Genomic DNA, 25,425 nt, shown 5'->3' with positions numbered 1-25,425 from the left:
TGCATCACATCGGCGCTCCTATACTTCAGCCAGCCATGGCAGGCAGTAATAAAGGAGCACTGATAACACTGATCAATGCTATTCTATGGAAGAGCATTGATCAGTGTGTAATGGTAAAAATTACACGTGTTCTTTATTCTTTGGGCCAATACGATTAAAATTATATCCATGATAACATACTTTTCTATTACTGTTTAAAAAAAATCGTAAACTGTTTAACCAAATTAGTACGTTTAAAATCCCACTATTTTGAAGACCTATAACTTTTTCATTTTTCCGTATAAGCGGCGGTATGAGGGCAGATTTTTTGCGCCATTCGATCATCCATTTTAGTGACCGCAATGCTGCAGATTTTGCGATCTGTATTGATCACGGCATCTGAGGGGTTAAATGGGCACGGTCAACCTTTTTTTTTTAATATGTTGTAGTACTTATGTACTACAACATATCTCTAATATACTTTCATTATTTTTGGAGGGATTAAAATAGTTTATTTTATATTTGAAAACCAGCCACTAGGTGGTGATAGAGCGGGTTGCGGCCGTAACAAAGATATATTGTTTTCAACACAGGGTGCCTCCAGTTGTTTCACCACTAAAACTCTGAGCATTTCCTGACAGCCAATAGATGTCAGGGTAAGCTGGGAGTTGTAGTGGTGAAACAGCTGGAGGCACCCTGTATAGATTAACTAAGGGCGGAAGTCGGCCCCCCCAGCAGGCATCAGTGATGTGGTGCCTGCTGGGGAAGTCTGCCTGGTAAGTGAGCACACTACCAGGCAGGCAAAAAGGCCTTTTTAATATAGTAAGAAAAAAAATAAAGGCAGGGAGGGGGTTAGGGATAGGTGGGCAATAGGCAGGGACAGAAGAAAGAAAAAAAAGGATGGTGGGAGCTACTCTTTATTGGCAGACATCCGCGCGATTGCAGATGTCCGCCATTACCGGCGGGTCTCTGGCTGCTATCAACAGCTGGGACCTGCCACGCATGCCCTGAGCATCGCTCCGATGCTCGCGGTTACGTATAGGATGTAAATATATGTCCTGGTGCATTAAGTACCAGCTCACCAGGACGTACATTCACGTCCGCCGTCATTACTGGGTTAATAAAATATAAAAAAAAATTCATATATTAACCCCTTGGGGACGGAGCCCATGATAGCCCTAAGGAAGGGAGCATTTTTTGCAAATCTGACCTTTATCACTTTAAGCATTAATAACTCTGGGATGCTTTTACTTATAAATTTGATTTTGAGATTGTTTTTTTGTGACATATTCTACTTTGTGTTAGTGGTATATTTACGTCGATACTTGCATAATTTAGCATTTTTCTAACTTTGAGGCTCTATGTTTGTAAGGAAAATAGACATACCAAATAAATTATATATTGATTCACATATACAATATATGTCTACTTTATGTTTACATCATAAAGTTGACATGTTTTTACTTTTTGAAGACATCAGAGGGCTTCAAAGTATAGCAGCAATTTTCAGATTTTTCCCCAAAATTTCAAAATCAGAATTTTTCAGGGACCAGTTAAGTATAGAAGTGAAGCTGAGGGTGTTTATGTTGGAAATCCCCTATAATGGACCCCATTATCAAAACTGCATCCCTCAAAGTATTCAAAATGACATTCAAAAAGTTTGTTAACCCTTTAGGTGTTTCACAGAAATATCAGCAAAATGGAGGAGAAAAATCAAAATCTAAATTTTTTTACACTAAAATGTTATTCTAGCCAAATTTTTTTCATTTTTACAAGAGGTAAAAGGTAAAAAGGCCCCCCAAAACTTGTAATTCATTTCTCACGAGTAAGGAAATACCTCATATGTGGATGTAAAGTGCTCTGTGGGTGCACTAGAGGGCCCAGAAGGGAAGGAGCGACATTGGGCTTTTGGAAAACGAAGCCCCCATGATGCCAGGACAGTAAAAAAACAAACAAAAAAAAACACATGGCATACCATTTTGGAAACTACACCCCTCAAGGAACGTAACAAGGTGTATAGTGAGCCTTAACACCTCACAGGTGATTGACGAGCTTTCGTTAAAGTGGGACGTGAAAATGAAAAATTAGATTTTTAACACTAAAATGCTGGTGTTACCCCAAACTTTTCATTTTCACAATGAGTAATAGGAGAAAATGCCCCCCAAAATTTGTAACCCCATTTCTCTCAAGTAAGGGAATACGTCATATGTGGATGGAAAGTGCTCTGTGGGTGCACTAGAGGGTTCAGAAGGGAAGGAGTGACATTGGGATTTTGGAGAGTGAATTTTGCTGAAATGGTTTTTGAGGGGCATGTTGCATTTAGGAAGCCCCCATGATGCCAGAACAGTAAAAAAAAAAAAAAAAAAAAAAATAAAAACACATGGCATACTATTTTGGAAACTTCACCCCTCAAGGAACGTAACAAGGGGTACAGTGAGCCTTAACACCCCAAAGGCGATTGACGAACTTTTGTTAAATTGGGACGTAAAAAAAAAAATGCTGGTGTTGCCCCAAATTTTTCATTTTCACAAGGGGTAATAGGAGAAAAAGCCCCCAAAAATGTGTAACCCCATTTCTTCTGAGTATGGAAATACTCCATATGTGGATGTAAAGTGCTCTGCGGGCGAACTACAATGCTCAGAAGAGAAGGAGTGCCATTGGGCTTTTGGAAAGAGAACTTGGTTGGAATGGAAGGTCGGGGGTCATGTGCACCCCATGTTACCAGAACAATGGACCCCCCCCCACATGTGACCTTATTTCGGAAACTACACCCCTAACGGAATGTAATAGGGGGTTCAGTGAGAATTTACACCCCACTGGCGTTTGACAGATTTTTGGAACAGTGGGCTGTGCAAATGAAAAATAAAATTTTTGGACCACTGTTCAAAAAATCATTCAGACACATGTGGTGTGTAAATGCTCACTGCACCCCTTTTTACATTCCGTGGGGGGTGTTGTTTTCAAAATGGGGGCTTTACGAACCTTGGGGGCTTTGTAAACGCACAGGACCTTCAATTCCAGACACATTCTCTCTCCAAAAGCCCAATGGCGCACCTTTCACAGAATTTAATAAAGGGTGCAGTGAGCATTTACACCCACTGGCATTTGACAGATCTTTGGAACAGTAAGCAGTGCAAATGAAAAATTAAATTTTTCATTTTTACGGACGACTGTTCAAAAAATCTTTCAGACACCTGTGTGGCGTAAAGGCTCACTGTACCCCTTTTTACATTCCGTGAGGGGTGTAGTTTCCAAAATGGGGTCACATGTGGGGGGGGGGTCCAGTGTTCTGACACCATGCAGACTTTGTATACGCACATGGCCTTCAATTCCAGCCTAATTCTCTCTTCAATGGCGCTCCTTCTCTTCTGAGCATAGTAGTTCACCCGCAGAGCACTTTACATCCACAACTTTTGGGAGGCTTTTTTCCTATTACCCCTTGTGAAAATGAAAAATTTGGGGTAACCCCAGCATTTAAGGGGGAAAAAAAAAACGCATTTTTAATTTTCATGTCCAACTTTACTGAAAAATTTAATGAAAGACCTGTGGGGTGTTAAGGCTCACTATACCCCTTGTTACATTCCGTGAGGAGTGTAGTTTCCAATGGAGTCACATGTGTTTTTTTTTTTTTTTTGCATTTATGTCAGAACCACTGTAACGATCAGCCACCCCTGAGCAAATCACCAATTTAGGTCTCAAATGTACATGGCGCTCTCTCATTCCTGAGCCATGTAGTTCATCCACAGAGCATTTTATGTCCACATATGGGGTATTTCCGTACTCGGGAGAAATTGCGTTACAAATTTTAGGGGTCTTTTTCTCCTTTTACCTCTTGAGAAAATGAAAAGTATGGGGCAACACCAGCATGTTAGTGTAAATTTTTTTTAATTTTTTTACACTAACATGCTGGTGTAGCCCCCAACTTTACCTTTTCATAAGGAAAAAGCCCTTATGTGGCCCTAAACTCTTGCCTTGAAATACGACAGGGCTCCAAAGAGAGAGAGCACGATGCGCATTTGAAGCCTAAATGAGGAATTTGCAATAGGGGCGAACCCGGATACAAGTGTTTCCCAAACAGGGAGCCTCCAGCTGTTGCAAGACTCCCAGCCTGCCAGGACAGTCATTGGCTGTCTGGCAATACTGGGAATTGTTGTTATGCAACAGCTGGAGGATCCTTTAGGAAACACTGCCGTATGAGACATTTTTCATTTTTATTGGGGGGGGGGGGGGTGGGGAGTGTAAGGGTGTATATGTATATGTAGTGTTTTACTTTTTATTACGGTGTAGTATAGTGTTTTTAGGGTACATTCGCACTGGCGGGGATCACAGTGAGTTTTCTGCTGCGAGTTTGAGCTGCGGCGGAAAATTTGCTGCAGCTCAAACTTGTAGAAGGAAACTCACTTTAAACCCCCGCCCGTGTGAATGTACCCTGTACATTCACATGGGGCGGGCGCCCCAAACCTTCAGCTGTTGCAAAACTACAACTCCCAGAATGCACTGACAGACCATACATGCTGGGAGGTGTAGTTTTGCAACAGCTGTAGGTACACTGGTGGGAAACCACTGAGTTAGGAAACAGACTAGCTCAGTGATTCCAAACCGTGTGCCTCCAGCTGTTGCAAAACCACAACTCCCAGCATGTACCGTCTTGTCAGTGCATTCTGGGAGTTGTAGTTTTGCAACAGATAGATATCAGCAGTCATCCCAGGCCGTGCCGGGCGGGGACCGAAATTCCCACGGGTATACAGGTACGCCCTCTGTCCCCAGGTTAAAAGAAGCCCTTCATCTAATAAAACTAAAAGAAACACTTTTTTCCCCCATTTAGAAAAAAAAACCTGTTGTATGACATTAAAAAAAAATATTGGTAATTGGTATCGACGAGTACTTGAAAAAAAATATCGGTACTCACACTCTGTCTTAAAACAAAATGGTATCAGGACATTCCAAATTCTGACCCCTCTATTTTTCAGTATACGGGCTGTATGAGAGCTCATTTTTTGTGTCGTTCTCTGTAGTTTTTATCAGTACCACTTTTGCCTATATGTAACTTTTTGATCACTTTTTATTTCATTTTTCTGGGATGTGTTGTGTCCAAAAAGCAGCAATTTCTGTCTCTTGTTTTTACATTTATGCCGTTAACAGGACAATTTTTTATGGGAAAGAAGCTTTTTCAAGTGTTTTTAAACTTTTTTTTCACATTTATTTTACACTTTATGGGGGACATGTATCATTTGTGTATGGTAGAAGCAGTTTACCCCCTTTTCCCCGAATTCTAAATTATGTGCAGAAGCCCTAAATTTTTCAATCAAGTGCAATGAGCTTCATAAATTGCGGGTAAATATAGTAATCTCCTAAATCCACTCTTTGGAAAATAGAATCAATGATTTAGAGCATCTTGCTACGTTAAGTCTAAGATGGCTTATATTTGCGCAAAAAAAAACAGCTCTTGCGGCAAAATTTTTGGTGTAAAAAAAAAGTACGCAGTTAATAAATCCATGTGTACTATAGATGTCACTCCAAGGTACCCTGATTCAGCCACATCTGGAGGACATGCTCTACCAAAACGTGCGCAAAAAAATTGCGCAAAAAAAGGGCTTGCGCAAAATTTTGCGCAAAAAAATACACACAAAACAGGGGTAAAATCTTTGATACATGTCCCCCTATATGTACACTTTATATGCTATTTATAGCAATCTTTAGATTGCTAATATTGTTAGGCCTAGCACTGATCAGCATTATCGGTGATCTACTTCTCTGGTCTGCTAAAAAGCAGTCCAGAGAAAATAATGCCGGGAGAGAGGTCGAGGTAGGTGAGGGGACCTCTGTTCACCATCTTGGCTGATCTGATCTCTGCAACCATGCCGCAGGCAATCAGAACAGACAACAACACCCTAATGCAGACCCAATTTCCTATTACAGCATCTCAGTTTCACCAAATTTTTTATGCATACTGGCCACTATCCTTGAGAAGACCACACCCTAGAAGGCCACTTTTTAATGCAACTTTAGCTGGTCGTCTCAAAGAGGTTTCATCGTATTTTTTGCACACCTGCAACTACCACAAGATGTCTCTTTAGAAGCTGTAGAAGGTGTACATAGCAAGAATCCTCTAGTGGTGGCTGCAGATAAACATAATTGTGTCACTGCACTCAACAACAATAAGAGCAGTTCAAAGCTGTGCCACTAGTTTTATACTACTGAACTGGTCCTTTTTATGCTAAGCCCTATGGCAAGGGCTGTGTATAACCATCAAAAAGTCACACATTTATGCACAAATGTGCTTTTCTAAAAAAAAAAAAAGTGCAAATTTATAACCCCCCCCCCCCTCCCCCCCCCCCCCCCAAACCTGGAATTATCATAATGATAATTTTTCCCCTAAGTAAAAAAAAAAAAAAAAAAAACTTAAAACAGCCACCAAAAGATTTTGCCTCCATAGTAAGGGTGCATTCACACCACATTTTTGCAACACAGTTCCCGTATCAGGTTTTTGATGAAAAACGGATTCCTCAAAACCTGACTAAACTGTATCAAAACAGGTGTACAAATTTTAACCTGTATACAGTTAAAAACCATATACGGTTTGAAAAATTATGTCCGGTTGCATCCGTTTTTTAAGAAAAAAATGTATACCTTTTCACTCCATTATGAATAAAACTTCACTTGTTTGATAGAAATTCCAATAAGAAAAACTGTACAAAGTCAAAAACCGTATGGTGTAAACCGGATGAAACTGTACGCAAATACGGTTCTGTACGGTTCCCATTGCCTCCCATGTTAAAAGGAAACGTATAGGGTTTCATACAGTTTTTCACCCGGACCAAAAACTGTGGTAGACTACGGTTTTGGGTACGGGAAAAAAAAAATTACAAAACCGTACAGGATGCAAAACGGATGCAACCGGACACATCTTTTGGTATACGGTTTTCAATGGAGTGTCAATGCATACGGTTTTCAATACGGTTTTCACATAGAAAACATATACGAGAACTGTATTGCAAAAACATGGTGTGAATGCACTCAATCCTTGCTTGGTACTGCAATTCTCTGCAGCTCAGTTTCATTTAAGGGAATGTGACAGAGCCACAATGCCAGGCAGAGCCACAATGCCAGGCACAGCCACAATGCCAGGCACAGCCACAATGCCAGGCACAGCCACAATGCCAGGCAGAGCCACAATGCCAGGCACAGCCACTATAAAACGATTGCCACTGTGCTTTGTAACAATAAAAGGGAGGTCTGGCTTTCTGAAACACCACAGCCTCTTCCATCAGCTTATTTGATAGCATGTCCTGACAATGGTCATCAATATTAAAGTCTAGGATAACCACTTTAACATGCATTAGAGTTAAAGATAAATTGATCTGTCTACATTTCCATCTATGCCATGTTTTGGCATTAGCATGTATGAGTATATTGATCATACAGCACTCTTAAGATTTCCTGGATCTCTCTTTCCATGCCTAAATATTTCATCAAGGTCAAAACAATCCAGTTGTGCTAAGTATATGGCTCCATGCGCAGAAGAAAATTATTCTATGTGCAAACACATTACCTTCGAGCAACACAGACACATTTACAGCAGTTTTGAGGTAGTACATACCCTCAAGCTGGATTTAGATGGCCGTATATTTTACAGTATGTATTATAGCCACTACTACTAGTCTACTACCATGGTTCTACTGACAAACTACAAGTGCGCGGAGCTGTGTTGACCCCCGCACAGAGCACTGTATCTCTGGCTCTCCCATAGAAATGCATGGAGGGGGCATGTGCGTGCAGTGGTTGACACAGCTCTGGAGCATGGAGCAGTGGCCGCTACGTGAATGAGGCGAGCCGGGGCACCAGGCCGCAGATCAGACACTTATTCCCTATGCCATGAAAAGGGGAATAAAGTTAAACAGATTTGTTAATTACTTCTATTAAAACATCTTAATCCTTTCAGTACTTATGAGCTGCTGAAGTTGAGTTGTTCTTTACTGTCTAAGTGCTCTCTGATGACACGTGTCTTTGGAACCGCCCAGTTTAGAAGCAAATCCCCATAGCAAACCTCTTCTACTCTGTGCAGTCCCCGAGACAAGCAGAGATGTCAGCAGAGAGCACTGTTGCCAGACAGAAAAGAACAACTCAACTTCAGCAGCTGATAATTATTGAAAGGATTAAGTTTTTGTAATAGAAGTAATTTACAAATCTGTTTAACTTTCTGGAGCCAGTCGATATAAAAAAAAAATTAGTTTTTTCCTGGAATACCCCTTTAACCCCTTAACGACGCAGGACGTATATTTACGTCCTGCGCCGGCTCCCGCGATATGAAGCGGGATCGCGCCGCGATCCCGCATCATATCGCGTCGGTCCCGGCGCTAATCAACGGCCGGGACCCGCGGCTCATACCACACATCGCCGATCGCGGCGATGTGCGGTATTAACCCTTTAGAAGCGGCGGTCAAAGCTGACCGCCGCTTCTAAAGTGAAACTGAAAGTATCCCGGCTGCTCAGTCGGGCTGTTCGGGACCGCCGCGGTGAAATCGCAGCGTCCCGAACAGCTGATCGGACACCGGGAGGGCTCTTACCTGCCTCCTTGGTGTCCGATCGACGAATGACTGCTCCGTGCCTGAGATCCAGGCAGGAGCAGTCAAGCGCCGATAATGCTGATCACAGGCGTGTTAATACACGCCTGTGATCAGGATGAGAGATCAGTGTGTGCAGTGTTATAGGTCCCTATGGGACCTATAACACTGCAAAAAAAAAGTAAAAAAAAAGTGTTAATAAGGTCATTTAACCCCTTCCCTAATAAAAGTTTGAATCACCCCCCTTTTCCCATAAAAAAAATAAAACAGTGTCAAAAAAAATAATAATAAACATATGTGGTATCCCCGTGTGCGTAAATGTCCGAACTATAATAATATATCATTAATTAAGCCGTACGGTCAATGGCGTACGCGCAAAAAAATTCCAAAGTCCAAAAAAGCGTATTTTGGTCACTTTTTATAACATTAAAAAATGAATAAAAAGTGATCAAAAAGTCCGATCAAAACAAAAATCATACCAATAAAAACTTCAGATTACGGCGCAAAAAATGAGTCCTCATACCGCCCCGTACATGGAAAAATAAAAAAGTTATAGGGGTCAGAAGATGACATTTTTAAACGTATACATTTTCCTGCATGCAGTTATGATTTTTTCCAGAAGTGCGACAAAATCAAACCTATATAAGTAGAGTATCATTTTAACCGTATGGACCTACAGAATAATGATAAGGTGTCATTTTTACCGAAATATGCACTGCGTAGAAAAGTTACAAAATGGCGGGTTTTTTTCGATTTTGTCGCACAATGATTTTTTTTCCCGTTTCGCCGTGCATTTTTGGGTAAAATGACTAATGTCACTGCAAAGTAGAATTGGCGACGCAAAAAATAAGCCATAATATGGATTTTTAGGTGGAAAATTGAAAGGGTTATGATTTTTAAAAGATAAGGAGGAAAAAACGAAAGTGCAAAAAACTGAAAAACCCTGAGTCCTTAAGGGGTTAATTGCTAAGTACCGGAGTTACCCTTTAAGCCAATACTTAAAATGCAGCAGTGGAAGAGATTTAGAAAACAGGGTTCTGGCAGAGCTTACATGCTGTGGAAAGTGCAAATACTGGACAATATATGACACTTAGATCACGATAATCCTTAAAGGGGGGTACTCCGCTGCTAGACATCTAATTCCCTATCCAAAGGATAGGGGGTAAGATTCCTGACCGCGGGGGTCCCGCTGCTGGGGCCCCTGCGATCTCCCACAGCGCACCAGCGTTCTAAACAAACGCCAGGTTCCTGCGGCAGTGGTTGTGACATCATGGCCATGCCCCTTGTTATGTAACAGCCACGCCCCCACCCATAGACATGAATGGCGGGGTAACGCTGGAGCACCGGAGTACCGCTTTAATAATACCATTCACACCATGTGAGAAGTTGTGTGAATAGAAATACAGTGCCATTCGGAAAGTTTTTAGATCAGTCTGCTCTGTCCCTGCTCCCCCCCCCCCTACTGTCTGCTGAAGACCAGATCATTGATTTGAAAAGAGGGAGCTCATAATACTGCGTATTACATTTTAAAAAGAGACTTTGGTACTCAGCACAGCTGAGTCCCACATCAGGAGGATCACAACTGCAGGTACTACAACTCCCAGGTACTCCCAGGTACAACTCCCAGGTACTAACTTCTGACACCTGTTGCAATCTGTCAATTAATGCAGGTACTACAGCTCCCAGCATGGAGCAGAGTGTGCTCCATGTTTGGAGCAGTAGTATCTGCAGTTAAGGAAAGATCACAGCGGATATCACTCCTGACACCCGCTGTAATCCTCCTGTATAATGTATAGATGCGGCCGGACGCTCTTCTATGCACTGACGTGTATATATATATATATATATATATATATATATATATATATATACATATACACACCTATTGATATTTCCCACAGAGAGTTGTGATTGGCTGGAACAATCTGGCCAATCACAGCTCTCTGCGGGAAATATGAATAGGTGAAAAAAAAGGAAAAAAATGTGAAAAACACACACACACTACATTTTTATTATTGTCACCTATATAAATTGATCCCAGTTTTAAAAATGTATACAAAATTTCACAAAATTTTATTAAAAAAGGTATCTCCATCACTTTTTTGTATTGTAAGTCCAAAAAAGAATAAAAACCGCCTGCAAAAACGCCAAACTTAAAAAACGCCACAATTTCAGGGGGAAAAAAAACACCATTGGCTCAACATGCTGTGACTTTGTAAATCGCCAAGTAGCTAAAAAGAGTAAAAAAACACCAAAAAGATTAACAAACGCCAAACTGAAAAACGCCAAGTGGAAAAAGAATTTAGCGATTTCTCATTGATTTACAGCTAACATATGACCGCAGCATTTTTTGGGACAAAAAAAACGCCATGCGGCAGATATGGTGTTTTTCTCCGTGTTCTTCCCAAAAAAAAAAACAAGTTGAAACTTAGCCTAAAGGTTTTTCAGAAAACAGCTCCACGTATTTTCTTAGGTTGTGTGTGTTATTGCAGCTCAGTTCCAATGAAGTGAATGGTACCAAGTTATAATACCACAAAAACCTGAGGACAAGTGTGGGGCTGTTTTGGCGAAATATATTTGCTGTTTTTCTATTTCTGGATAAAGCCTTTAACCCCTCACATTAATTTCTATCCTATGTATTCTGGACAAACCGCTCATCCTCCTAGTACTGCAACTGAGCACGAGCAAACTACAGTTTGAAACTCTGATAAGGGTGCATGCAGTTCCCGTATACGGTTTCAAGTTAAAAACCGTATGGAACTGTATAGAAAACTGTATGCATTGACTTATCATTGTAAACCGTATGTCAAACGCATCATCCTATACGGTTTTGTCCATTTTTTTTACCCGTACCCAAAACTGTAGTCTACCACGGTTTTTGGTCCGGGTGAAAAACTGTATTAAACAGTGTACGTTTTTTTAACATGGGAGTCAATGGGAACCGTACAGAACTGTATGTGCATACAGTTCCATCTGGTTTTCACCATACGGTTTTTGACTTTGCACAGTTTGTTTTCTTGGAAATTCAATCAAACAAGTGAAACTTTATTCAAAATGGAGTAAAAAGTTAAAAACGTATAAGTTCTTTTCTTAAAAAATGGATGCAACCGGACATAATTTTTCAAACCGTATATGGGTTAAAATTTGTACACACATTTTGATACAGTTTAGTCAGGTTTTAAGGAATCAGTTTTTCATAAAAAACCTGGTACAGGAACTGTATTGCAAAAATGTGGTGTGCATGCACCCTAAGTGGCGGGGGATAATGTGTGACACTACTAAAAAGATTTCATTATTTTGCTGTATTGTGAGGATTTTTACTTTGTACAGCATATTTTAATAGGAGTCGAGTTTTGTGTAACTAAATACCCCTATGTGGGTACATTTAGGCTAGGTTTTCACACAGATTTTTTTTCTGGTGTTTTTCGAAAAACTGCCACTGCAGTTTTTAAGCCAAAGTCAGGAGTTATAAGCAAAAATTGTTAATATAAAGGAAGGACTTTTACTTCTCCTTCCTACTGGATCCACTTCTGACTATAAAAAAAAAATGATAAAATATAAAAAACTGAAAAAAACCTGTGTGGAAGCCAAGCCTTAGGCTAGGTTTCCACTTGGTTTTTTTCTGGCAGTTTTTGGAATACTGCAACTGCAGTTTTTAAGCCAAAGTCAGGAGTTATAAGCAGAAATTGTTAATATAAAGGAAGGACTTTTACTTCTCCTTCCTACTGGATCCACTTCTGACTATAAAAAAAAAAATGATAAAATATAAAAAACTGAAAAAAACCTGTGTGGAAGCCAAGCCTTAGGCTAGGTTTCCACTTGGTTTTTTTCTGGCAGTTTTTGGAATACTGCAACTGCAGTTTTTGAGCCAAAGCCAGAAGTGGATTCAAAAGGAATAGGACATATAAAGGAAGGACTTACACTTCTCCTCCCTTATGGATCCACTTCTGACTTAGTTTTTGGAAAACTGCCACTGCAGTTTTTGAGCCAGTCAGAAAAAAAACCAAGTGGAAACTTAGCCTTACACTTACGTAATCCGCTGCAGGTTTTCCGCAGTGAAAAATTCTGCTTGGGGGACTACAAAAACGGTATCATTAGAAGGGTACTCTGGTGGAAAAAAAAAATCTAACTCAACTGGTGCCAGAAAGTTAAAACAGATTTGTTAATTACTTCTATTAAAAAATCTTAATCCTTTTTGTACTTATGAGCTTCTGAAGTTAAGGTTGTTCTTTTCTGTCTAAGTGCTCTTTGATTACCCTTCCAGTACTTTTTAGCAGCTGCATGCTACAGAGGAAATTCTTTTCTTTTTGAATTTCTTTTTTGTCTTGTCCACAGTGCTCTCTGCTGACACCTCTGTCCGTGTCAGGAACTGTCCAGAGCAACATAGGTTTGCAATGGGGATTTTCTCCTGTTCTGGACAGTTCCTGATATGGGCATCAGGTGTCAGCAGAGAGCACTGTGGACAAGACAAAAAAAGAAGTAAAAAAAAAAAAGAATTCCTTTGTAGCATAGAGCTGCTAAAAAGTACAGGAAGAGTAAAGATTTTTTAATAGAAGTAATTTACAAATCTGTTTAAAGGGGTTATCCAGGAAAAAACTTTTTTTATATATATCAACTGGCTCCAGAAAGTTAAACAGATTTGTACATTACTTCTATTAAAAAATCTTAATCCTTTCTGTACTTATGAGCTTCTGAAGTTAAGGTTGTTCTTTTCTGTCTAAGTGCTCTCTGATGACACGTGTCTTGGGAACCGCCCAGTTTAGAAGAGGTTTGCTATGGGGATTTGCTTCTAAACTGGGGGGTTCCCGAGACACGTGTCACCAGAGAGCACTTACACAGAAAAGAACAACCTTAACTTCAGAAGCTCATAAGTACTGAAAGGATTAAAGGGGTACTCCGGTGCCTAGAGGATAGCGGATAAGATGCCTGATCGCGAGAGTCCCGCCGCTGGGGACCCCTGGGATCATGCACCCCATTTGTAATCAGTCCCCGGAGCGTGTTCGCTCCGGGTCTGATTATGGTCGACCGCAGGGCCGGCGGCGTGTGACGTCACGCCTCCGCCCCCGTGTGATGTCAGGCTCCGCCCCTCAATGCAAGCCTACGGGAGGGGGCGTGATAGCTATCACTCCCGCGATCAGGCATCTTATCCCCTATCCTTTGGATAGGGGATAAGATGTCTAGGCACCGGAATACCCCTTTAAGATTTTTTAATAGAAGTAATTTACAAATCTGTTTAACTTTCTGGAGCCAGGTGATATATAAAAATACGTTTTTTCCTGGATAACCCCTTTAATTTTCTGGCACCAGTTGATTTAAAAAAAAATAATAATAATTTCTACCAGAGTACCCATTTAAGTCTCAAAAAAATGCTCTAAAAAAATTGGCTTTACTGCAATGCATGCCAAAACACCTACAGTGTGCAGAAATGTGCCGGGTACTTTTTTATTTTAAATTAAAACGTTGCCCTGCACTTCAGCTCTGGCATAGTGTTTGCATTGTTGTCTCTGACATATGCATTACCTATATGAAGTCACAGTACTGCCTCCTCTCACACCTGTGCAGTTTGCTGGTACTGAACTAGTTAAATGGCACTAGAATGGAAAGCATTAAACAAGCTGAAGGCTGTGTCCTATCCGATTACACTGTGGCCTTCCAGCTGTAGCGCATCATTTAAGAAATCCAAACAAAAGCTAGAGTTTTAACTTTCACCTATCTGGCCGCACGTCATACTCGGTTACACCTAAGCATCCTATACATTTGCTGACAGGACCTACAATTGCGCCTTCTCTTCTCAAGAGTTAAATCGGGTAGAAAGTCAAACGCCTATTAAGAAAAATCTAACATGTTTACTATTAACATTAGGATTTTTTTTGCCTTTTATGTGGTATTTTTTCATAGTGTACGAATGATCCTGAATCCTCAAAGATCCTGCAAGCAACAAACAACATTACCTGAAAAGAAGAGCCTAAAGGTAATATGACACTAAAGAAACTCTGCAAAGATCCTGCAAGGCTGGAAAGGGTAGGCTTACTGGACTTTGGGTTAGGTCATGTGGGGTTAGTCAAAACTAGTGTGGTGACAGATATAGAGATGAGCGAACTTACAGTAAATTCGATTCGTCACGAACTTCTCGGCTCGGCAGTTGATGACTTTTCCTGCATAAAGGAGTTCAGCTTTCAGGTGCTCCGGTTGGCTGTAAAAAAAGGTGGATACAGTCCGAGGAGACTCTTTCCTAGGAATGTATCCACCTTTTCCAGCCCACCGGAGCGCCGGAAAACTGAACTCATTTATGCAGGATAAGTCATCAACTGCCGAGCCGAGAAGTTCGTGACAAATCGAATTTACTGTAAGTTCGCTCATCTCTAGACAGATACAATGCCGATTCCTAGAAGCCTCTTCTGGTGCCACCTCTGCTGTGTCCTTATCAAATCGCTTCTAAGTTTCACTGATTTAGTACCTGGAGTAAAGGAGTTTGCTCACTGCCTAGTACAGTGTTTCCCAACCAGTGTGACTCCAGCTGTTGCAAAACTACAACTCCCAGCATGCCCGGACAGCCAACGGCTGTCCGGGCATGCTGGGAGTTGGAGTTGTGCAACAGCTGGAGGCACACTGGCCTAGTAAAAGATGATCCGACCCACTCTTTGGGGAACATTGTGGCCATAATCCATTTAGTGTTTTGGTTTTTAATTTTTCTATTAACCCCCTAACTGCTTAGGAAATTTTTGTGTTCACATTTTCACTTTCTCCTCCTCACCTTTTTAAAGGGTAGGGTCTTAAATGCCGTATTTTAAAGGGAAACTGAACACAGAGTTATAGTGTGGGAGAACCATATTACAATGAAGTGACGTATCGCTTACCAAGATCTGCAGTCTGGAGATACAGGGTGCATTAGCCGGCATTGCTAAACTGGAAATGGCCGGCATTGCGCAATAGAGGCGGGGCCTGGCATACCGAGCTTTCCTGCCTATATCCCCTCCCACCCACTTTATGAATATTCATGGGACCCCTTAAAGGGGTACTCTGGTGGAAAACATTACTTTTGCCAGAAAGTTACGGATTTGTAAATTACTTAAATCTTAATCCTTCCAGTACTTATCAGCTGCTGTATAATACAGAGGAAGTTCATTTCTTTTTGAATTTCTTTTCTGTTTGTCCACAGTGCTCTCTGCTGACAGGAAGAAGCACCCATGTATAAGCCATGTCAAATAGAAGTCTGAGGAAGGGAACCATTCTAGTTTATTTATAGAGGTAGGAAGAAGCGCCCTCTTAAAGAACCAACACACGGCTCCAGTAATATCAGGAACTGTCCAGAGCAGGATAGGTTTGCTATGGGGAATTGTTCCTGCTCTGGACAGTTCCTGACACGGACAGAGACGTCAGTAGAAAGCACTTGGACAGACAGAAAATAAATTAAAAAATAAATGAACTTCCTCTGTATTATACAGCAGCTGATAAGTACTGGAAGGATTAAGATTTTTTTATAGAAGTAATTTACAAATCTGTTTAATTTTCTGGCACCAGTTGATTTATAAAAAAAATTAAAGAAAATAAACATGTTTTCCACTGGAGTACACGTTTAACCCATGTGAGCGCAAGATGGCCAGGCATATCGGAGTAGAGGGGATGGAGGCAGTGATGATGAGTATGCCAGGTTCCGCTACAATTGCACAAATTTAGCAATGACGTAGAATACAACTGGTATCTACAGACTGCGGATCAGGGTAAGATCAACTCATTGCAATCTGGTTTACCTGCACTATAACCCAGTGTATTAGGTTTAGTGCGGATTAACTCACTGTCAGTTTCCCTTTTAATGATTTTGGGGCTTCTTTTTACTCTTATATATTTTTTTGTTTAATTTTGAGAGCAGTGTATCAAAAGCTGGTGTGTCTAGTAGAGATGAGTGAACTTACAGTAAATTTGTTTTGTCACGAACTTCTCGGCTCAGCAGTTGATGTCTTATCCTACATAAATTAGTTCAGCTTTCAGGTGCTCCGGTGGGCTGGAAAAGGTGGATACAGTCCTAGGAAAGAGTCTCCTAGGACTGTATCCACCTTTTCCAGCCCACGGCAGCACCTGAAAGCTGAACTAGTTTATGCAGGAAAAGCCATCAACTGCCGAGCTGAGAAGTTCATGACGAATCGAATTTACTGTAAGTTCGCTCATCTCTAGTGTCTAGCTTTGAGACTGGTGTATAAAAAGGTGGTGCGGTAAGGGCAATGCCGGTTATGTCAGATGTGAATAGTTACAAGAAAGCAGTTATACAGCTTCAAAAGAAGGGATGTGTGTATGACGCCTTGTCTAACATCTTTTACTACAGGATAAAGATACATCTGTGACAGCACTGCAGTATAGAAATGGCAGATATATGATCAATAGTTCCATCTTCAGCCACCAGACATTGTACACATGTTAACCTGTGTGTTCAGGGTGTTGTCAAACTAAAGTCATTGTCTCATGTATTTAGATCTTGATAGGACTGTCCTCAGAATGTAATCTGTATAAGCCATGTCAAATATAGTTTATTTATAGAGGTAGGAAGAAGCGCCCTCTTAAAGACACGGCTCCAGTAATACAAAAGAGACATTTGACTGTATTAATAGGAGTGCGCGGTAAAACAAAAATAACTTGCAAGCAGTTCACTAAAAGTTGTAGCAAGTTATTAGGAGGCACCTCTGTAGGGCTTTATGAGAACAGGAAAAGATGAACACAAGTGCTGGTTGGTTAGCCATGAAAAAAAACTTATTTTATATATATCAACTGGCTCCAGAAAGTTAAAGATTTGTAAATTACTTCTATTAAAAAATCTTAATCCTTTCAGTACTTATGAGCTGCTGAAGTTGAGTTGTTCTTTTCTGTCTAAATGCTCTGTGATGACACCTGTCTCGGGAACTGTCCAGAGTAGAAGCAAATTCCCATAGCAAACCTCTTCTACTCTGTGCAGTTCCCGAGATGTCAGCAGAGAGCACTGTTGTCAGACAGAAAAGAACTCCACTTCAGCAGCTGATAAGTACTGGAAGGATTAAGATTTTTTTTTATAGAAGTAATTTACAAATCAGTTTAACTTTCTGGAGCCAGTTGATATAAAAAAAAAAAGTTTTTTTCCTGGAATACCCCTTTAAGGGGGAGATTTATCAATTGCAACTTCTATAAATTGTCACACAATTTTTGCGCAATCTCAAACCATTGCAGTCCACACAGGGTTTTTAATGGGACTTATTGTACTTTGCAATGAAACCTTTTCATTTTACCATAAAATATACGTTGAAGCAAAAAAAAATATATTTTCAGGAGAAAATTAATTTAAAAAAAACACAATTTTATTCAGTGGGTCAAAAAGATTACAATGATACCCATATTTACATGCTTGTCTATTACTACTTTTAACCCCTTAAGGACCAAGCCCATTTTCACCTTAATGGCCTATTCACACGTACAGTATTCTGTGCAGCTTTGATGTGAAGGATTTTCTGCTGCAAGTTTCAATGTAAACTGAATGACTGAACAAGGCTTCAAATCCTGCACATCAAATCTGCGCCGAATACTGTACGTGTGAATAGACCCTAAGGGTACGTTCACACGAGTGGACTGTATTTTACGCTGCAGATCCGCTGCTGAAGGACCCCTGCATGGTGGCTTTACATGAGCCTGCTCGGAGCAGCAATACGCCGCTAAGAGCAGACACACTGCATGCGCAGTATACTCGCACATCGCAGCTGCTCTCTGCCTAGCTCATGGAGCAGGGGGAGCGGCCGCGGTGTGTGCGAGAACACCAGGTATGCGCGGTGACTCGCACATCACTTCAGTGTGTCTGCTTGTAGTGGCGTATTGCCGCTCTGAGCAGGCACATGTAAAGCCACCATGCAGGAGTCTTTCAGCGGCGGATCCACAGCGTAAAATACTCTGTGGGTTTGCTCGTGTGAACATACCCTAAGGACCAGAGCATTTTTTGCACCTAGCAACGGCCGGGACCTGTGGCTAATAGCACACGGCACTGATCTCGGTGCGGCGCGCTATTAACCCTTAGACATGGTGTTCAAAGCTGATCGCCAGGTCTAAAGTGAAACTAAACTGCTGCCGGTTAGGCCCCTTTCACACTATAAAATTCATCCCTTAAAAGATCCGTTATAAACATCCGTTAGAAAAGCCTTAATAATGGATGTTAAACGTCCATTCCAAAATCCAAGTCTATGGGATTTTTTAATTATCCGTTATGGCCCGTCATGAATCGGGGCCGTTAGTTGTGACGGAAGAAATAACGGAACATGCACTAATTTTTTTTCCATCACAAGAAACTGATAAATTAACAGATGCTATTTTTAACATTGAAGTCTATGGTCCAACGGACGTTAATAAAGACACCCGTTAATGCTCGTTATAAAGGACGTAATTTTTACTGCACATGCTCAGAAGAGGTGACATCAGCAGACTCCTGCAGTGCTGAGGGACTACTACTACTCCCATCATGGAACAGACTTGTTTCCATGATGGGAGTAGTAATTCCCCTGCTGCGGGAGTCTGCAGACAGCTGGGGAGGTTACATTAGTGTTTTTACTACTACCCCCATCATGGAACAGAGTCTGTTCCATGATGGGGGTTGTAGTACAGGTGCTTCTGAGACCCAATGCGATCTGAAGTTATTAAGCAGGGGAGCGGGTGGCATGGTCCGCAACCCTGCGATGAATAGTGTGTTTTAACTTTCATTTTTGACCTGAATGGTCAGTACTGAGGAGCCAATCAGGGCACTCAGAGGGAGATTAAAAAATGAACTCTGTGACTAGCAGGGGGGCCATATGTATATTAAAAGCGCTGTGGGGGACAAGATATATAGCGCTGCGGGGGCAGACATATAGCCTATATATCTAGCCCCCCCATCAGCGCATTAGATATGACCCCCGCCAGTGTATTAATATATACCCCCCCCCCCCCGCCTGGGGTATTAAATATATACCCTCGCAGCGCTTCTATATACATATGCCACAGCAGCGCTATATGTGAAAAGCATTCTAGCAGCAGCATCGGCCGCCCGATGCTGCTGATAGAAATACTTTTCATACACAGTATATATATATATATATATATATATATATATGCACTGTGGGGGGCAGATAACGCTATATGTCTGCCCCCCACAGCGCTTCTGTATACATATACCCCTGTAGCGCTATTAATGAAAAGTATTTCTATTAGCAGCGCATAGTACCGGCTGCCGTCTCATGGCACTATGCGCTCCTTATAGAAATACTTTTCATTCATAGCGCTACAGGGGTATATGTATATAGAAGCGCTGTGGGGGGCAGATAACGCTATATGTCTGCCCCCCAGTGCTATAACACTGCAAAAAAAAAAAGTGAAAAAAAAAAGTTTATAAAGATCATTTAACCCCTTCCCTGGAAAGAAATTTTTTTCTTTCTGCAACAGCAGGTAGGCATCAATGATACGCATTGATATTACAGCGTTAATACTTAATAATCATACTGAACACCTTCTACTAAAAAATATCACTACAAGTATATCTCCTTCCCAACACTCCAATTCAGTAGTCAATTGGATAATTGGACACAGCAAGCCGAATTGATACCATTCAACTCCCTCAGCTTGTTGATCATTCCAACCGAAATCCTCAGATAACATTCACAGCACCGAGCACTTTCCAGGTGGGTGACGTACAACATGTATAACTCTTGCTCAGCCTGTGCTGTACCTGTGGCTGTATAGCTGCAGGCACAGCTCAGCTCTGCTAAGAGCAGGGACTCCCATCAGGAAAGTGATGGTAGTCCGGGCTCCTGTATAGTATACAGCGGTGTGCTATGCACCATTCTGTATTATACAGCCGGGGTAATGAAGAAAACTGTGTCCCTGTAGCGGAATGTGACCCTCCACACAGGGACACAGTTTTCTACTTTACAGTCGGCTCCTTCTCACTCCCTAACCTCTAATCTTAAACCCTAATTCTAACCCTTACAACCAATTCTAACCCTAACACCGAACAGCGATCAATCACATTCTGCTACAGGTCAGTTTTTTTTTTTTTTTCCTTCATCAGCAGGGGTAGGTAGTGATGCTATGCACCTTACAATCCATAGGCAGGAGCCCTGCATCTGCCACAGGGTAAAAAATTGTTGCTTCCACACAGATGAAGAAATGCCAGAAGGAATGTTACAAAAAAATGTAAGAAATGCTGGAAAAAGTTGTACCAGTTTTTCTGGGTTTTTTTTAAGGCCAAAAACCTAGTGAAACCTAGCCTAAGGGATAGTCGTGGGGCAACTTGTCATATGACAATATGGAGCTTTTTATGCATGCTCTACTTGTATACATTCATTAAGTGTTTTAAATGTCCTTGTTGTCTGTTTTTTTTTTTTTTATATGGTGTGCAATTTACTTTGACAGCTTGTTTACTTTTTGTATTGCTTGTATTATTTGGCATTTGGTTGTTGCACCCATTTCCCACTTTAGCTGTGCCATCCTTCTTCATGATTTCAATGAAAGCTTTAAGCAAGTGCCCCACGATGTTACCCTAGTCTCGAAGAAAGCATGCACACGTGGGAGGTTTTTTGCCCATATGCACAAAAGCTAAAAAACTACTTGTACATACATATGGCCCTCACATGGGGCATAGTTATAGAGGGTGCAGAAGTAGCGGTCGCACCAGTGTCCAGGTGCCTAAGGGGGCCCCAAAGTACATCTGCCCCATAAGAGACCAGTATTATAATTGGCACATGGGGCCCTGTTGCAGATTTTGCATCAGGGCCTAGAAGCTACACGTTATGCCTCTGGTTCCCAGATTGCCTAAACAAGCCGTCTAGCCAAAGGACATAGCTCCTCAGTTATTATGTCCCTCTGTTCTGCCTATTACCTCATATATGTTAGATGTCTCTCACACACTCAGGAGTAATGGGAACCTATGCACTGTTAAGGCAACACAAGTAGATGCAATTGGTGAAGCTGGTTATCTATGTTGTGTGAACTGCAAAATACTTCCAAAATATATGCTGTACAGGATCCCTATAGACCAGATGGTGACAAATAAATGGCCTTTGGCACTCGCCAGGTAGTTGGTCACAAAAAAGGTATAGATGAAGTATGTACATAGTGGCGTACATAGAAAAAAATCTGAGAAGCAACAGTGCCAAAACCTGTCAGGCTTGGTGCCCACTGCAGCTTATTGGCAGGAAGATTTCCTCTGATGTCTGTCATCTAATGCCTTTATACTTGCATACATCTCCTATAGGGTCCCATTATAGAATGCACCCCAACTGAGTATAAAAAGACACTCTTTTGGCTTCCTTCGGATAAATCAAACCCTACGGATATCTTTAATATATACACAAGTTATTTTCCATCAATGTATGTTAAGCCTAAGGCTTAGATGCAGTGTGCTTAAGACTCTTTCCATCACAACTGGGCCATCTATAGCATGTATAAGTTGGCAAATTGTCAAAATGGGATCTTGAGGTATACTTGCATTGGCAAACACAGGCCCCATTGACTTTAATGGCCTGCACATGGCTAGTGACAACCATGCGTTTGGACCCTTTTCTGAACGTAAACATGTCTTGACTCGGACTCAAAAGTGCAACACACCATACTTTAGTATGTCAATACATGTATATGTGTGGAAAACAATCAGAGCGTAGTCACTAGTTGACTACATTTGGGCCATTAAATTCAATGAAATGTGTGCTTGTATAGCTTGGCATGCCATTCTACCAGTTTGCCAACATATATGTGCCACAAATGGCTCAATTTTGATCAGAAAGAGACCTTTTTTTTTTTTTTCCTTCATCAGCAGGGGTAGGTAGTGATGCTATGCACCTTACAATCCATAGGCAGGAGCCCTGCATCTGCCACAGGGTAAAAAATTGTTGCTTCCACACAGATGAAGAAATGCCAGAAGGAATGTTACAAAAAAATGTAAGAAATGCTGGAAAAAGTTGTACCAGTTTTTCTGGGTTTTTTTTAAGGCCAAAAACCTAGTGAAACCTAGCCTAAGGGATAGTCGTGGGGCAACTTGTCATATGACAATATGGAGCTTTTTATGCATGCTCTACTTGTATACATTCATTAAGTGTTTTAAATGTCCTTGTTGTCTGTTTTTTTTTTTTTTATATGGTGTGCAATTTACTTTGACAGCTTGTTTACTTTTTGTATTGCTTGTATTATTTGGCATTTGGTTGTTGCACCCATTTCCCACTTTAGCTGTGCCATCCTTCTTCATGATTTCAATGAAAGCTTTAAGCAAGTGCCCCACGATGTTACCCTAGTCTCGAAGAAAGCATGCACACGTGGGAGGTTTTTTGCCCATATGCACAAAAGCTAAAAAACTACTTGTACATACATATGGCCCTCACATGGGGCATAGTTATAGAGGGTGCAGAAGTAGCGGTCGCACCAGTGTCCAGGTGCCTAAGGGGGCCCCAAAGTACATCTGCCCCATAAGAGACCAGTATTATAATTGGCACATGGGGCCCTGTTGCAGATTTTGCATCAGGGCCTAGAAGCTACACGTTATGCCTCTGGTTCCCAGATTGCCTAAACAAGCCGTCTAGCCAAAGGACATAGCTCCTCAGTTATTATGTCCCTCTGTTCTGCCTATTACCTCATATATGTTAGATGTCTCTCACACACTCAGGAGTAATGGGAACCTATGCACTGTTAAGGCAACACAAGTAGATGCAATTGGTGAAGCTGGTTATCTATGTTGTGTGAACTGCAAAATACTTCCAAAATATATGCTGTACAGGATCCCTATAGACCAGATGGTGACAAATAAATGGCCTTTGGCACTCGCCAGGTAGTTGGTCACAAAAAAGGTATAGATGAAGTATGTACATAGTGGCGTACATAGAAAAAAATCTGAGAAGCAACAGTGCCAAAACCTGTCAGGCTTGGTGCCCACTGCAGCTTATTGGCAGGAAGATTTCCTCTGATGTCTGTCATCTAATGCCTTTATACTTGCATACATCTCCTATAGGGTCCCATTATAGAATGCACCCCAACTGAGTATAAAAAGACACTCTTTTGGCTTCCTTCGGATAAATCAAACCCTACGGATATCTTTAATATATACACAAGTTATTTTCCATCAATGTATGTTAAGCCTAAGGCTTAGATGCAGTGTGCTTAAGACTCTTTCCATCACAACTGGGCCATCTATAGCATGTATAAGTTGGCAAATTGTCAAAATGGGATCTTGAGGTATACTTGCATTGGCAAACACAGGCCCCATTGACTTTAATGGCCTGCACATGGCTAGTGACAACCATGCGTTTGGACCCTTTTCTGAACGTAAACATGTCTTGACTCGGACTCAAAAGTGCAACACACCATACTTTAGTATGTCAATACATGTATATGTGTGGAAAACAATCAGAGCGTAGTCACTAGTTGACTACATTTGGGCCATTAAATTCAATGAAATGTGTGCTTGTATAGCTTGGCATGCCATTCTACCAGTTTGCCAACATATATGTGCCACAAATGGCTCAATTTTGATCAGAAAGAGACCTAAGCTGTACCTCAGTAACATATTTAGGATGCTTTTGTTTCAGTCTAAAGTAAGAAAACTCCAGAAATCTTTGCAAGACTTCCCTAATACATGAGATTAGACTATTAGGACGTATTGATGTCACTTTCCTACATACAGCTCTAGGGACTGATCTCCATAACATACTTGTCAAAGGTTTTCTGTCCAACAAAAAGTGAGGACCAATGTCAGGTAGACTGTAGCATAGTGGGGTTCACCTATAACAACCGGTGTTACCAAGAAATGATGATGTAGTGCATAGCAACCAATCCAGTCACGCATAGACTACATAGCCTTAGAAACATGAGCTGTGCCCCCAATGGTTGGCACTTTCAGCACACTAGTATAACCATTAAGAGAGGTGCATAAAGTATGGCACAGGTCATGAAGACACCCCAGAGTCTACTGGCATCACAATAATGGTAATAGAACCCTGGAATCCTGACTTTCTGAGGTAAACATGTCAGTGTAAGTGGGTGTGTGACCCTGAGCACAGTGCATGTCAGCAGCAGACCCGTATAAGAAGCTGTGTCACCAGCACCCAGCGCCAACCTGTGCTGCAGGGACGACCCTGCCCAGGCATGTGACGGCACCCATTCCTCACTGGAGCATATGGCAGAGAGCGTTTACCTGCAGCCTAGCATTACTCTAGCCCAGAGCCCCGTGCTCAGTCCTCCAGAGACCCCATAGAGATGGCACAGCCTCGCCTACCTTTGCAACAGTCATGCAGCTTTGGTGAGGTGCTGTCCCTGGTCTGGAGCCCGTTGCGGCAGTGCCGGGAGCAGGGAGAGACAAGCCCAGCCCTCTGTCCCAATGCACACCCTGTAAGCACACACACTCACTGCTCCAGCCGCCTCCTCCTCTCTGGTGCTGGGCTCTAGTATCCTCTTCCAGATCCTGCACGAGCCTTTATTCAGAAGTCATGACAAGTGCCCCCTGGATCCCGAGCAGGGGGATGTGCTGCTGATACAACTGGGGGAGATGAGGGCTCACTATAACCCCAAGGGATGGGAGTGAGGGAAGAAACCTCAGGGCTGCGGGATCTTTCCTTTGTGTACAGGCGGTAACAGGAGCCTCCCCGGGGCAAGCAAATTCATATTTATTAGGAGGTGTGGCCGGGCAGGCAGACAGGCAGCAGGTGCCCGGGTGAAGAGGCATCACTACTGACCTGCAGTGTACCGCACTGTTCTATATTAGAGCACTGCACTTTATCTACAGTCTATATGGTACTGCGCTATATATAGTCTGGACTGTACTGGATATATAGTTTATATGGTACTGCACTATATATAGCCTGTACTGTACTGCACTGGATCTATAGTCTATATGGTACTGCACTATATATAGTCTGTACTA

The 25,425-nt window shown here is 41.7% G+C and overlaps 1 protein-coding gene and 1 long non-coding RNA gene across 6 annotated transcripts in view; one reads left to right on the top strand and one right to left on the bottom strand.

Moving 5' to 3' along the window:
• The window catches only part of LOC130272866 (uncharacterized), a 53,313-nt gene extending 37,478 nt beyond the window's left edge, over positions 1-15,835 (top strand). For 2 of the 4 annotated variants that reach the window (XR_008843770.1, XR_008843769.1), the window contains 2 exons: positions 14,442-14,514; positions 15,703-15,835. This is a non-coding gene — a long non-coding RNA (uncharacterized LOC130272866). Of the gene's footprint in view, positions 1-14,441; positions 14,598-15,702 lie in introns of those variants that run through there. The other 2 variants (XR_008843771.1, XR_008843768.1) reach the window with 1 other exon arrangement.
• Positions 1-25,112, bottom strand: part of CORO2A (coronin 2A) — a 179,944-nt gene extending 154,832 nt beyond the window's left edge. Inside the window, exon 1 of one of the 2 annotated variants that reach the window (XM_056518821.1) lies at positions 24,781-25,112. In XM_056518821.1, coding sequence (XP_056374796.1) covers positions 24,781-24,795 — 15 coding nt within the window. In that variant the 5' untranslated portion in view covers positions 24,796-25,112. The remainder of the gene's footprint in view (positions 1-24,780) is intronic. The other variant, XM_056518831.1, reaches the window with a different exon arrangement.
• Between the last annotated feature and the right edge of the window lie 313 nt (positions 25,113-25,425).

Source organism: Hyla sarda, chromosome 1 (genome assembly GCF_029499605.1).
Source record: "Hyla sarda isolate aHylSar1 chromosome 1, aHylSar1.hap1, whole genome shotgun sequence".
Taxonomy (NCBI): domain Eukaryota; kingdom Metazoa; phylum Chordata; class Amphibia; order Anura; family Hylidae; genus Hyla; species Hyla sarda.
This window is presented reverse-complemented; position numbering and strand designations above follow the sequence as displayed.